Source organism: Ciona intestinalis, chromosome 8 (assembly GCF_000224145.3).
Source record: "Ciona intestinalis chromosome 8, KH, whole genome shotgun sequence".
In the NCBI taxonomy this organism is placed as follows: Eukaryota; Metazoa; Chordata; class Ascidiacea; order Phlebobranchia; family Cionidae; genus Ciona; species Ciona intestinalis.
Genome location: NC_020173.2, coordinates 610559 through 625311, shown reverse-complemented (window position 1 = coordinate 625311; position 14753 = coordinate 610559). Strand labels below are relative to the sequence as shown.

At 33.9% G+C, this 14753-nt stretch overlaps 3 protein-coding genes across 3 annotated transcripts; all 3 read left to right on the top strand.

Moving 5' to 3' along the window:
* Nucleotides 1–619: 619 nt before the first annotated feature.
* Nucleotides 620–1437, top strand: LOC104265879 (tubulin-specific chaperone A-like). The gene has a single exon (XM_009860927.3). It carries the CDS (start codon nucleotides 697–699, stop codon nucleotides 1009–1011), a length of 315 nt encoding a protein of 104 aa, XP_009859229.1. The 5' UTR covers nucleotides 620–696; the 3' UTR covers nucleotides 1012–1437.
* On the top strand, nucleotides 1430–5824 carry LOC100176504 (putative elongator complex protein 1). Its single transcript, XM_009861121.2, has 2 exons — nucleotides 1430–4930; nucleotides 5068–5824. Exons 1-2 carry the CDS (start codon nucleotides 1466–1468, stop codon nucleotides 5605–5607), a joined length of 4005 nt encoding a protein of 1334 aa, XP_009859423.1. The 5' UTR covers nucleotides 1430–1465; the 3' UTR covers nucleotides 5608–5824.
* On the top strand, nucleotides 5307–13074 carry LOC100176459 (protein KRI1 homolog). The gene is made up of 14 exons (XM_002124544.4): nucleotides 5307–5954; nucleotides 6204–6412; nucleotides 6642–6730; nucleotides 7049–7193; nucleotides 7598–7731; nucleotides 8014–8125; nucleotides 8409–8558; nucleotides 8712–8828; nucleotides 9312–9435; nucleotides 9898–9974; nucleotides 10568–10700; nucleotides 11029–11159; nucleotides 12134–12300; nucleotides 12656–13074. Exons 1-14 carry the CDS (start codon nucleotides 5879–5881, stop codon nucleotides 12963–12965), a joined length of 1974 nt encoding a protein of 657 aa, XP_002124580.1. The 5' UTR covers nucleotides 5307–5878; the 3' UTR covers nucleotides 12966–13074.
* Nucleotides 13075–14753: the final 1679 nt, after the last annotated feature.

Here is a 14753-nt window from a genome sequence, read left to right as displayed (position 1 = left end):
TGTTGTATTAAGAGGTCGAAAATGGTAAGCGCGAGCACGCTCAACGTTTAAATCACGGACCAAAGGTTAATATTGTTGTGTAGTGGAAAAAGTAATTTGCTTCTACTTCGTTATGCGCTGTAATTTAATACCTAAATGGAACTTAAATTAGTTTTTTGATTTAAGGCTTACATCTTTATTATATCAGTCAGTATATCAATATCACCAGCCACAAGAATGCAACTTACTTTATTCTCGCGTGGCCAGTTGTTATAACATGGCCACATGGGTGTTGGGTATACGACAGTCATTATAACACGGATGTTCATACACCTCGTGGCAGCTTACGAGTTACCAAGTTTGTTACTTCTGGGCGATTATTTTTTTCATTTTTTTTTTATATATGGCTAGATAATTTGGACAGCCCATTAGTGACCACTGGGTTGGAGCAATTGCTGTTAAGTGTCTTGGTCAAGGACACATAACGCCCACAATAGTAGCAGCAAAAGACTAGAACCTAATACCTCTACGTTATAGCCATAGGCAGGTGCACTAATCAACTGTGCTAGATGCATCGGCTCATATCATTCCCAATAGTGTGACGACGAAAAACAGTAACAAGTAATTTAAAAATTGATATTCTTAAGTTATGATAAGTTTTTGCTTCATGTTAGATATAGGTTGCTGTAATAAATCAGTGAACTTAAGTTTTACAAAATGGATGCTACTTTGAAGAAAATTAAAATACAAACCGGTGTGGTTAAACGAATTGCAAAAGAAACGCAAATGTATAAAGATGAAGTGGTGACGACTAACAAAAAGATCGAAGAAATCAGAGCAATTGATAAGGATGACTACAGTCTTAAAAAAACAGCCGAACTTCTCCAAGAATCTGAAATGATGGTGTCAGATTGTCAAAAACGACTGAAAACATCAATCGAGCATCTGCATCAGCTGGTAACTCAGAATAATGAGTTTAAAGATGAAGAAATTTACAAAAATGCTATGGTTGTACTTGAAGATGTACAGTAGGAAGTAAAACAACAAACAACAAACTGTTAGCTGATGCTGTGATGTCATTGAACACTAAACATTGCTGAGATTGATGAACAAATAATACATATATGATATATATATAAATAAAATCAATAATTTTGTATTCATGTCATTCAAAACTCTAGTTTGTAGATTATATGTCATTATTAAATTAATTCATCAAAATGTAGCACAATTTTCAGTATAGTTTTGGGAATTCTTCATTTTATAGTTTTTTTTTAAATGACATTAGCTGGTGACGCTTGAAAGTATAGTTAAAATAATTATTAATTGCTCATAATTGACATCTATAGGATTAGGAACATTTTATTATGCTTTATGTATTGTTTTGTAGTAGTGTTGTGTTTTTGTTCTCGTTTTTGTGTATTAATATTATTCATTTGTTATAATTGTTCTTTGTAGGTGTCCACAGGTTAATTCATATTTTAAAATGAAAAATCTAAAATTGCTGTACTGTGACCACTTGAACATCATACCTGGTGCAAGCTTCTTAACAGTAGATTCGGAAACCAATAAGTTGTACTTGGCTACCACAGATACAGTGTATGGCTATGACTTAAACACTTTTAATAAAGTATTTGAGGTGGATTTAAGAAAGGAAAATTTGACTCCCGATGGAAATTTGGAAATTGTTGGCCTGCAGTTCATGTCTGGAGAGGAAAAACTGTGTGTTAGTTTGAAACATGGAGACATTATCCTGCTTAGTACTTTTGATTGTGAGGTAGAATGTGTGGGGACATTGGACTGTGAACTTGATTCTATGTTTTGGAGTCCTGATCAAGAAGTAGTTCTCTTCACCACTAATGTTGGTACCGCTGTTGCCATGACCCATGATTTTGATCCAATTACTGAAATTGAAGTTGGAATGGACAGGTTTGGTGAGGGGGAGTTTGTTAACGTTGGGTGGGGGAAGAAGGAGACTCAGTTTCAAGGGAAGGCAGGAAAGTTCGTGCCAGGGAAAGAGAAAAAGGTGGAAGCTGGTCTGGTTGTTGATGATGGAAAGATGAAAGTTGTGTGGAGAGCAGACGGTCAATACTTCGCTATAAGTACCATTGAGAATGGATGCAGAAAAATCCGTGTTTGGAATAGAGACTGCGTGTTGCAGTATACCAGTGAGAATTTAAACGGTTTGGAAAATTCTCTTGCTTGGAAACCCTCAGGTTCACTGATAGCTTCAACGCAAATGAAAGCTCACAGACATGATGTCGTCTTTTTTGAATTAAATGGATTACAACATGGAGAGTTCACTTTAAACTTTGAACGAAATTCTGTGAATATTTTAAAGCTGGAGTGGAATTCTGATTCAAGTGTTCTGATGGTGCTGGCTGAAAGTAGGCAAGGATTGGATGAAGAATCTGCAGTAACCTATTTACAACTGTGGTCTTCTACTAACTACCATTGGACTTTAAAACAAAGCATTTGCTTTCATGAAAAAGTTGCACTGGCATGTTGGGATTCAGAAAACCTGTTTGATCTGCATGTCTTAATGCAAAATGGATCTTACCACCTGTACAAGTGGAATTGGGTGATAGACTGTAGTAGTAGTGATGGTGGTGGTGGTTACAATTCAAGTAGCTCTGAATTAGTTGCCAGCAATGGCTCACATGTAGCCGTGGTAGATGGATCAAAAGTAAAGCTTACACCATTTAAACACATGAACGTTCCACCACCAATGTGCGCATACCAGTACAAATTCAACACCAATGTCAAGCATTTGGCCTTTTGTGAGTCAAATCTAAATTCTGACAGTTTTATAACACTGACAGAAGATGGCAGTTTGTTTTGTTTTATGAAAGAGGGAAGTTATAAAGATAATAATGTTGACCTTAAACTTGTAGCTGCTGGTGGAAATGGTTTCAAAACAACCATTGATATTTTATCATTATCTGCCAAATTTTCCATTTCCCAATCATTGGAACATAAAGTAGAGCTAAGTAATCTGAGACATTTACTCTGGGTGGGTGAGCAAACAATGGTAGCTGCTTCATATTCATATACTTTGAAATCTGATGCAATTTGCTTATTTACGTTGGATTTTGGGAACTTCACTTGCATGTGTAAAGTGATAAAGGCAGTATCCAGTAATGTTGTTAGTATGTGCTCATTTAAATCAGGGGATACTTGTGTTTATGTTATTGCTCAAATGCAAGATGGTAAAGTGTTCAAATATGAGCTATCGTCTTTGAATTGTGAAGCTTTGCTGGATACCCAAGGCTCACCAGTTGTTCTTACCACACTATGCCCATACATGAGTGTTTGTTCATTTCAGCACACACAAGCAGCTGATACAACATATGCACTCATATCAAGGTCCGCACAAAAGCAGTTATTTCTTAACAACACAGTAATAAGTAGGGAGTGTACCTCATACTCAATTCATGACGAATACATACTATACACTACGTCTTCACATAAAATCATCTGTATTTCAAGAAACTCTGACATCAGTCATTACAACAAACCAACAGAGAACCCACTTCCTCAACAAATATCTTGTGATATTTCCCGTTCTGTAGAACGTGGCTCTACCATTGTTACTGTCACCCCTAATGATACTAAAGTTGTTCTGCAAATGCCTAGAGGTAACTTGGAACTTATCCATCCACGTCCGCTTGTAATTTCAGTCGTAAAACGTGCAATCAACAAGTTCCAATATCGCGATGCTTTTATACTAATGAGAAAGCACAGAATTAACATGAATTTGCTATACGATCACAATCCACAGCAGTTTAATAATAAAGTTGAACATTTTATCGAGCAACTAGATTCAGTTGATTATCTAAACTTGTTCTTAAGTGAATTGAAAGATGAAAATTTTACAGAGACCATGTATTCCCAATATTACCCAAACTCAAGCAAAATGGGCAATGTTCTCATATCTAATTCTTTTACACCAAGTAAGGTGAACTCTGTTTGTGACAAAGTGTTATCTGTGTTAAACGCAGCTCAAAATGGGAAACATTTTCTCTCTATTCTTACAGCTCATGTGCGAAAAATTGAACCAGAAATCAAACAAGCACTAAGCAAAGTACGAGACCAAAAGAAGAGCTTAAACTCTGCTCTTGTCGCTGAAGGATTGCATCACCTGCATGTTATGGTTGAGGGACGTGTTTTGTACAGAGAATCATTAGCTACATATGATTTAGAGCTCGCACTAATGGTCGCACAAGTCTCAAATGATGATCCTAAAGAATATATGCCATTTTTAAACAAGCTCAAACAAATGGATCCCGATTACCGTAACTATGAGATTGATATGTTTTTGAAAAACTACAGCCGTGCATTAGTAAACATAGCAAAGTGTCCTGATCATTTCAATGAGTGTATTGCACTTGTTAAGTCCCATAGCTTGCACAGAGAAGCTCTAAAGCAATTTGGGAAGTACACTCCACAATATAAAGAGATAAGCAACCTCTATGCTGAGTTTCTGGTCGGTAAAAGTCGATATGAAGAAGCCGGAATTATTCTTGCTCGATGTGACAGTCACAAGAGGGCAATAAAGTGTTTCACAACAGCATGCAGTTGGCAACATGCGTTAAACAGCGCTACTTATTTGAAATACTCGAAGGAAGACCAAACTGAACTTGCTCAAAACCTTTCTCGTGCCCTTGCCGATAAGAATCGCTTTTTGGAAGCTGCACATTTATTAGAACATGAAGCAAGTGATGTTCCATCTGCCATAAAAGCTTTGTTAAAGGGGAGGCACTGGGAAAATGCACTTAATGTGATTCGAACTCACAAACAAGTTGATCTCATTGACACCCAAGTGCTGCCTGCAATCCAGGATGCGATGAAAGAGAATGAAACTTCAATAAAAACTTACTCTGAACAATTTGAAAGATATTTCAACAGATTGATGGTGGTTCGAGAAATTAAAAAGCAAAAACAATTACAAGTAAGTTTGATATGAAATTATGAATTACACTAGGACTGCATTATTTTTAAAAATATTCAAGCTTTTTTTATTATTAATGATTACTGATTTTAAAGCTGATCCTGTTACCAGCTAATGTTCCTTTATTTACTTTGTAGGCAATGTTGTATGGTGGTGGAGAGGGCGATCTTGAGTCTGACATTGCTTCAGATTTTGGTAGCACTGTCACTGGATCCAGCCACAGTAGTGCAAGTAGCCGAGCATCTGGTAGAACTGCAAAAAGTCGCAGAAAACAAGAGAGAAAACGTTTCTCTTTAAGAGAAGGATCAAGGTATGAAGAAGAAGGACTTCTTCAAGCTTTAAGGGAAGTTGTGACCAATCTCTCTGTATTAAGTACCTCCATTCACTCCCTACTTCTGCATGCTGCATTGTTTTACATGGACGCAGAAGCTGAGTCATTACAATCTCTTTATGACAAAACACGATCTATTGTATCAAAGAATATTACCAATATTTGGGTTTTGCCGGACAGTTCAGAATTTAATGGCACTGGTCCACAATCTACAGTCAACAGTATTTTATCTAACAGGGCAAATGTTAATAACTCTGAGCCTGGAAGTTTCGCTGATCTAGAGACATTCCTTCCACCTAAAGTAGATTTAAATGTTAAGTTTGGAATGCATATTTATGGTAAATAATACTTTTACTGTTTTACATGTTCAATGGTCAATTGTGTGTAAATTTTTTCATCCAAAAGTACATTATGTCACGTCACCTGTATTTATTGGCTTATTGTGCATTATTTTTTATAGTTATGGAATTGACTCAATCACAATTACTGCGATGCTCATTAATTAGTAGATATTTAACAATCATTTGCATTTTGATCATTGGTTTAAAGTTCATTTTTCTCAGAAGTCTGTAACATTGAATATTCTGATGTGTAGTTAGCGTAAAGTTGTTCACACAATGGATGAGTTGCATATTAATAAAGAGTTTGCAAAGAAATATGAAAGGTACAGGAAAGCAGAAGAAATGCAGAGATGTAAGTTGTTTTTTTATACATTGTGGCTTGGAAATTGGGCAAGACATTAAATGATAGTTTTCTTGACCCAATTGTTAATAAAAGGTATATCATATAATAAGATTTATATATGTGTATATATAGTAAATTGTAATCGCACACAAAGTCTTTTTAAACTGAACGATCGTGTTATAACTTTATAAGTTGTCTTGTTCAAATAAATAATTGTTACATTTATCAAATACTTAACTACACAATCTGAACCCACAGTGAAGGATAAGTACGGAAACACAGATGCGTTAGAGAGTAGTAGTTCGGAATCTGAGGACGAAACAGCTGAAGGCATCAACCCAAAGTTAGAAAAAGATTTCTTTGATACACTTGCTCAACTGAAAAGAAAAGACAAAACTATTTATGAAAAAGACAGAAAATTTTTTAAAGAATCTCCTTCCCCAGATGAACAGTGTGGTGGTGGAAGTGTGAGTTGTTTATTTGATGTTTTTTCTTTTGTTAACTTGTACAAGTGTGTCCTAATGACTCCTAAAGTATAGTATAGCTATTATCCTGTTCAAAATTTTGAGCTGCCAGTGTGCTTTAAAAGACCCCCACTTATTTGATTTTGTCCTTGGGAAAATATTTTGAAAAACCTTTTAGTCAATTGGACTTTAAATAACTTCGTTTTTAGTTCCTATATTTTTGTTTTTTTAGCCAGATTCTGGGGTTCATGAAAACAGCAAAAGTGAAAAACCTTTCTTGTTAAGAGATTATGAAAGAAAGGTGGTTTTGGAAAAAGATGGGTAAGTCAATCTTTTACTTTTGGGTTTATCTAATTAGAGAGGCGGGTGTGGATGCATCGTATGTTTTTACTAATAAAAATATTTTTATACCTAAACTAGGCCTACTCTTTTTACATCTTAACTTATTAACTCTTTTTTCAAAAGGAAGTAAACCCAACATTGTTCTACTGTGTTCCTGCATTTGTGTATTCCTAATTCCCATAAATTATTTATTGTAAATGACGGTGTAAATCGCAAGTAGCATTGCTTGTACATAGTAACACAGCACTTCTGCTTAATGTTATATTATGATATCTTTACCAACACTGCCCTCCACAGTTGTTATGAAGACGATGAAAATGAAACCACAGCTGGAAGTTACTTCAGTGAATTGAATCAAATTAAAAAAGATTTAAAGAAAGCAACATCAGAGAACGATGTAAACGATGACGGTGATGATGACTTTTTGACCAAGAAAGCACAGGTGACAATTTTGTTTTTTATTTATTTTAAAGAATGTAGTGGCCCAGGCAGACATACTGAACCATTTTTAACCCTTGTCATAAAAAGTACCAAAATTCCTATGAGCTCAAGATGGAGTACTAGTTTGTAGTTTGTACCCAAAAAACTTTGTTTTACATATTTTCATATATATATATATATATTATTACAATATTGGGATTTGGGAAGTTTCATTTGCCCAACAGAACGTAATAACGTATATATATATATATATATATATATATATATTTTTTTTAATTGGTTTAACTACTAACAGTGTTGGGCAAATGATACTTACCAAATCCCAATATACCTTCCCAAATCCCAAGTGTAACTGCTAACAGAATAACTAACAGTGTTATTAATCTTGTGTTCTTGTCCATACAGAGCAGTCATGTAGATGATAAAGTTGACTTGGGAGAGTTGGATAGTTACTGGAAAGACCCAGAACTCAGCAAAGATGAAAAATTTCTTCGAGATTATATTCTTGAGCGGAAATATCTGGACACAAATGAATTAGAGTGCGTGGAATTGTTTTCCATCATTTTAAATATCAGTGTTTCCCAACTTTTAGATTAGATCTATTACCACCCATTTTTACATGGGAAACACTATTTATAGTTCTGAAAAACAAAATTTTGAAAAATATTAACATTTTAATCCATATTTAGTCAATTACTTAAAGAACCCTCTTTTTGTGAAACTTAGTCAGTATAGACCCAAGTTTTTAAATTAGACCATTGCACCGTTTTTAATGTGTAGTCATTGTTTCATTGTTTGTAAATAAAGTCTGTTGTTTTAAGGATGGATGGAGAATATGAGGAGGAGGAGGAGGAAGAGGAAATGTTTGTGAGCAAACAAGAAACATTCGAACATAAGTTTAACTTTAGGTATCAGGAACCAGATGCAGAATTTGTAAGTTTTTGGTGTTGTTTCTCGTTTGTTATCCCTATTATAAGTAATGATCAGATGAGTTTGGTAGTGAAGGGTTCAAAGGTATATAATTTATATGTACGGCTGGATTTAAATCCGAATCCTGTTCTGGAAAGTAGGTAAATATTTACAGAATCTGATACTTTAATCCCAGATTGCAATAAATATACTTGCTTTGTTATTGTGTAACTTGCAGCTTAAGCTATCTTGTAAATCCAGCACTGTGTACCGGTATACTTCAATATTTGCCAACATATTTTAACAGATCAAAAGTTACCCCCGCACTATCGGGACTTCAGTTCGAAAAACCAACAACAAAACTAAACAGAAGAGAATTTCAAGAAAGGAGAGAAAGGAAGAAGAAAAAAACAAAAGAATGGAAGAATTGAAACGACTCAAGCAACTTAAGAGAGAGGTTAGAAGTCTTTTTTGTAATTTGTATAAGGCTGGAGTTACATTTAAATTTGTTGCTTTCTTAGAGTTGTATTTAATGTCACAATCTTATGATCCATTTAGTGCTGATTTTTCTTATATTTACATATTAATATTATGTCACTGTTTCCTATAGGAAATCCTTGAAAAAGTGAATTTGTTGCAAAAAGCAACTGGAAACACTGATATCAACTTTATGGACAAAGATATTGAAGGAGATTTTGATGTTTCTGAATATGACAAACGAATGAAGGTAAGTGGATAAAATGGACAAAGATATATGCATGATTTTGTTTTCAGAATTAAGTTTGGAGCAGCTTTAATTGTTTGAGAAACACAGTTTTGATAAACCAAATTTTAAGAGCTAAAAATGTCTCTGGGTAACATAAACTAACGGAATAGACTCATTGCTACATAAGATGTAATTATATAATATCGGTAAATATTCTCTTTAAAAAGAAAATTAGTCAGACTAGTCCCTCCCCATTGACTTGCCTTGGCCTACCACGTCATATATTCATTTGACATAGGCTTACATGAACCAATAACACTTTATTTTTGTATATGACCTTATGCCATTAAAAAGGAATTATCTAAAAAAACTAAACACTTAAATTTTTGAAGAAAAATTCTACATAAATTTTTTTTCACACAATCCAATAAAATCCAAGATAAAAATTCAATGAAAAATATGCACAGTTGCACACCTTTGTTTTCAAACATGAATCCCTTAAAGGATTTATTCGACGATGAGTTTTACTCAAAAGAAGAAGAAGAGAAACCAGAGTTTTCAGATCTTGGGGAGGATTTTGATTATGAAGAGGATGAGAATTGGGATGAATATGAATGTGGTGACACTGGTGAGTAATCTTGTGTGGCTGATGTAAAATTAATCAGAGTTTAAATAGAAGAGTTAGCTGTATTACATATTCACATTTCATCCCTAGTTAAAACTGTACATTTTAAAATCAATTATGTTTTGCAGTTTTTTTTTTGTAAAATTAAATATTTATTTAGTTTTGACAGGGCATGCCATTTTAGTTTTGACAAGGCATGGACATCTGGGGATTAGAACATGATTGTCCTTTAAGGAGTGAATGTAGTGATTATAAATTACAGAGAAACATTTTACTGCTGTTAATTTCTACACAAAATAATTTTCAAGAACTGGTGACATAAAATTGAAAACCAACATTTTGATGCCATGTAGCGAAACTTAGCCATCATAATATGTAAAGTTTTTAGACTATTTTGTTTTATAATTTTGAATGTGGTTTAAACTTTAAAGTGGCTTAATACATTTTAAACCTACTTTTTGCCAGCACAAGATACAAACGATAACACTGCAACAAATTTCATCACAATGGTCTTGCTGCACTGTGAACAAGCTGACTTTAATGTAAGCATTTAATGATAATAATATAATTTATTTGTCTTTTCGAATAAGGGAAGTGAAGATTTAAAAACGTTTTAAACAAAAAGATATGATATAGTAACAACAATGGTTAAAACAACCTTACAGTTAAAAATATGTATGTCATATTGTTTTTACTGTTGAATTGGTACATGGATAGTACTTGTCTATACTTGGTTGAATGCTGCCACCAGTGCCACTATTGTTGACATCATGTGTGTATAGAGGCAATACAATTAACATTGGTTCAACGCATTGCTTTTTAATGGGTTTTGAAACAATTATCCCGAATAGATCATGAGCCGAAACAGTGCTGAACTATGTAGAACAAATTATCAACTATGTTATGATTTTAAACTTATAAAGTTAAATATATAACATCATGTATTCTCTCCTCCACTTATCCTTACAAGGCAATGTTTCTCAGCTTATTTTGTTGCATTGTTTTTGGAAAACTTACCACTCTACTGGATATATGAGTACTAGCGATATACTAATTTAATTACTATGTTATAATATCAAAGCTGTGTTTATTGCTACAAATAATGCAGTAATAAATACACCCCACTTAATAACAGATGGATTGTGATTTTGACACCACCAGTGTAAGAAGTCGAAAGAAATTAGTAAATCCAACCAAAGCAGAAAAGAAACGAAAAAAATCTGCTTTTTACGAAGCTGTGGCGAAAGAGAAACCCAAATTTAATCCAGGTGATTTATTTGATAGGTAAACAAATTTATATTACTGTACTTGTCCACAAAAGTAATGTAGTTCTGGTGCTTCGCCTTCAACACATATACAACTATAGTAGCCAAACTTTTACTAGTACAGAGGAGGTGGTGATGGTTATACACACTTTCCTAATGAAATAATTTTCACCTTATTGGTTATAATGCTAATGTTGAATGTAGTGTAGAAAATTTTGAGTGATGTCTTGCCCACCTCGCAACCCAATTTTGGTGTTCAAGATATCCAGCCCCTTGTCTATATGGCCAATTTAAAACTAACTAACATTTTAACAAAATATTTCATTTTTAGATGAGAAAAGTTTCAGTGAATATTTGGACGAATATTATGCCATGGATTTTGAAGATTTAATTGGAGACATGCCGTGTCGTTTCAAGTATAGGAAAGTGGCGGAAAACAACTTTGGATTAACGACAGACGAGGTATAACAAGTTGCGTATCATGTTTTACCTAACATGCACATTAGCACAGTTGGTTAGCGTGTGTCCTTGGGCAAGAAACTTACGGCAATTGCTCCAACCCAGTGGTCACTAATTACTAATTAGTTGTCAAAAAAATAAAAAAATTCTCGAAAAAATAATCACCTCTAAAGTAACAAACTTGGTAACTTGTAAACTGGCATGAGGTGTATGAAACAGAAGACCCACGCATAACAACTGTCGTTTTTCAGCCAGAGAAGGATAAAATAAGTTACATACAACCCATTAACCTTAACCAGCTACACAGGTAATGTCAACTTGAACTTAGTTTTGGTTGTTAGAGGATAAAATGTCATCCACAAGATGTTATTGCTAAAAATTCTGCTGTCGTAGCTTCATTAAATAAACCATTTATATAATATACCACAACAAACAAAGTTCCGCGCTGGGCCACAGCTTTTAAAGCACTTAGTCCTTTTCCCAATTTTGACGTGTCACATGTGTGTACTTCGGCAAGAATATTGTTCCTACCCATTCCTACTCACTAATGAAGTAATCAGTTCTCCAAATTATCAATTATACTAAAAACAAAACAATAACCACAAGCACAAAGTTATATATGTCGTAATCTCTAATTGGACACTAGCTTTCAGGATCATCAGGATACACCTGTGTTTTATGTAAAGTAGCTGAGAGAATACGAAAAATACTTTCTTGTTTCCTATATCTAATATTAATTTTTGTTTACTAATTTGCTTGTACCACAATAAGACCTGATTTTCATGGTAGAATGGTTTCTTAACCCTCAGAAAACTGTTTATGTTCGTTATTTACAGTATATGTTTACAGTGTATGTAAATTAAGTTATATTTAATTTTAGCATAATGTAGCGCAGCATTTTTGATTTATAATCTGTCCAAATTATCTTCTTTTTTGTGTAAAAATAGTTGTGTGAATATTTTTTTGCTTTTAAACAGATACTAAACTCCGACAACCGTACATTGAATTCGTGGTGTTCATTAAAACAAGTGGTTCAACATCGATCTAAACACGAAGAAGATTTTCTGAAAAGAAAATTTTCACAGCTCTCCAAAACGAAAAAACGACGCCATTTTGAAAAATTCCAAAAACCGCCCGAATCAGAGTAAGTTTAATAACTTGATTTTAGGTTTAAAAATTGATCTACTGTGCCAGAGAATGTTTTTATAATGAAACAGTGCTAGATTTGAAAAAAAGGGCTTTTAGCACCGAGAGCCCTTAGAGTCTATCATCATAGACAGCACTTTAGATTCATAGTCTAATATTTTAGCTCAGTTATAGGAATTATAGCGTTATATAGGAAGATAGCCTTATTTTTTGTTTAATCTAGTTAACATAGGTATTGTAGAAGTTTGTAAAAATTTGGTATCTTTCTTGTTGTTTATTTATAACTCAACTTTTAGTGATACCAAGTTTAAGAGTGTTTTGTAATTTGTGCTTAAACTTGATGTATTTTGCAGTGTTCAGGAAACATCTGGCAACACTAAAAATGAAAATAATGAACCTCAAAAATTAAAGAAGAATTTGAACTCAAAACAGCGAAGAAGAAAAAGGGAGAGAGAGAGGAGATTAGAAGCGCTCAAATCATCTGGTTCCAGTTCGTCAAATACGTTTGTTTCGTCACAAAAGTCCAAGAAAAAACGGACAGGGGAGAGCGACACCTTTCGCAAAATTTCGCGCATAGACCACGACCGTTTGGCGGCGTACGGACTTAAACCAAAACAAGTTTTGAAAAAAGCAAAATATGGACGAACTGCTAAACAAAGTTAGTACAAGTCATTTTGCGGTCTTTCGTAAAATACATGCTGACGTCTGTCCTCCGTAAAGAGAGTGCTTTTGTTTTGCAAATACTTTCAAATAAAAATAAATAAACCTGTAAGTTTTGTAATTTTTTAATTAAAACAGTCCTATTTTAGTCCAAGTCGTGTACAAGATATTTAGTAAAAGAATACCAGCACGTGCCGGTATTTTAAAACCACAAGACCTGCTTATGTAACTATTTTTATAGATCATGTCTCTCAAGCAACTTTATATTATTAATTTAATTCAAATTAGTCGTTACAAAATTCATTTTTAAAACAAGTATTCTAAAACTAATTTAATCGGCTACGCGTTATGTTTTATGTAAATTTACCGCTGCCATTAAAAAAGTTATTATTTTGCAATTGTTACTCTTTACTTAATACTGCAACGGTTCACATAGAATCAAACTACACACTGACATAAAATTATCCTAGTTTTAAAATGTAATATTTTTTTCAAAATAAAATTATGTCTTTCCGGTCACGATAACGCAGAACGGGAAAGTTTACAAGAGCAAAAAAACGATGGACAAAAAATACAACTTGGTTTACAGCAGCAGTATGACATTTTGTTAGAGTATTATGTTGGTGACCATGTTCTTCAGTTTTACACTGCCCACTATTGCCCGAAGCCACGCAAGTTTGGGGTCCAAACACATTCACGTCCATATGTTTAATCTTTAGGGTTATTTTATCTTGAATAAGACCTAAATATTTATTAGCATGGGTCTTGAAATTCCGGTTTCGTATAGGCTTACGTCTCATTATAGAAACATTGTCTCTTCTTTCACTAGATATACACACACTCAAATGTAAAGATTTAATTTAAACGGAAGCCACGTTATGATGTTATTGAACATGCGTGTTTATGTTTTCTGTAACTCCCGTATCTCTTAGTTAAATTTGATACCTTTAAAAACGAGAGTGCTCATTTTTGTGCCAATGCGTTACTGGCCATTGCTTTTATGCAAATCACTTATCGTTCATTTACTAAGAATCATTATCTACGTCATGTACCTCAGGCTACCGTTGTAGTTTGATATCAGTGGCCGACGTAAAATAAACACGCGGTTCGACAGGTCACAACGTCAAAGCGACCTATATGTTCGATATAACATGCACACGGTTTTGACCTCGTTAGCATTTGATTGCAGTTTCAATTTTTAGCTTTTAAAATTAATTCGTTGTATAGTAGGGTGGGGAAAGATGGGACAACTTTAGCACACAATATCCAAAAATTTTGATCGAGTTCTAAACAATTAACAACGGTATGTGGAAATCGTGAGAATACTGGTTTATAATTCTTTTACTGTTCTTTGTTTATCATCACATGGGAGAAAAAAAGAGAACGAAAAGCTGTCCCATCTCCCCCCACCTTACTACACAGTACTGTGGTGTAAGAGAGCACAAATTTTTTCCGGATCGTGATTTGAACAACTAACAACGCTCTTTTGGTGTAAACAACGACTATACAGTTTGTTTAAACAGTAGCCTACTAGATTTGGAAATAAAGGAAATGAAACCATGTTCAATTTTACCCCACTCTACTTTTCGACGTAATATCAATGTTACGTCGAAATTTTCGGCTTTACAATTTCTTAGGAAATAAATAAACCGGTACCATAGATGTCTAAACATAAGTATATGTTTATATAATATATCTGTGCTGGTACCACCAACACTGTAAAACCCGGATTTAAAATTTGACCTATCAGGGTTGCACTGAAAACCGGGCTGAAGTTGACCTTTTACTCAG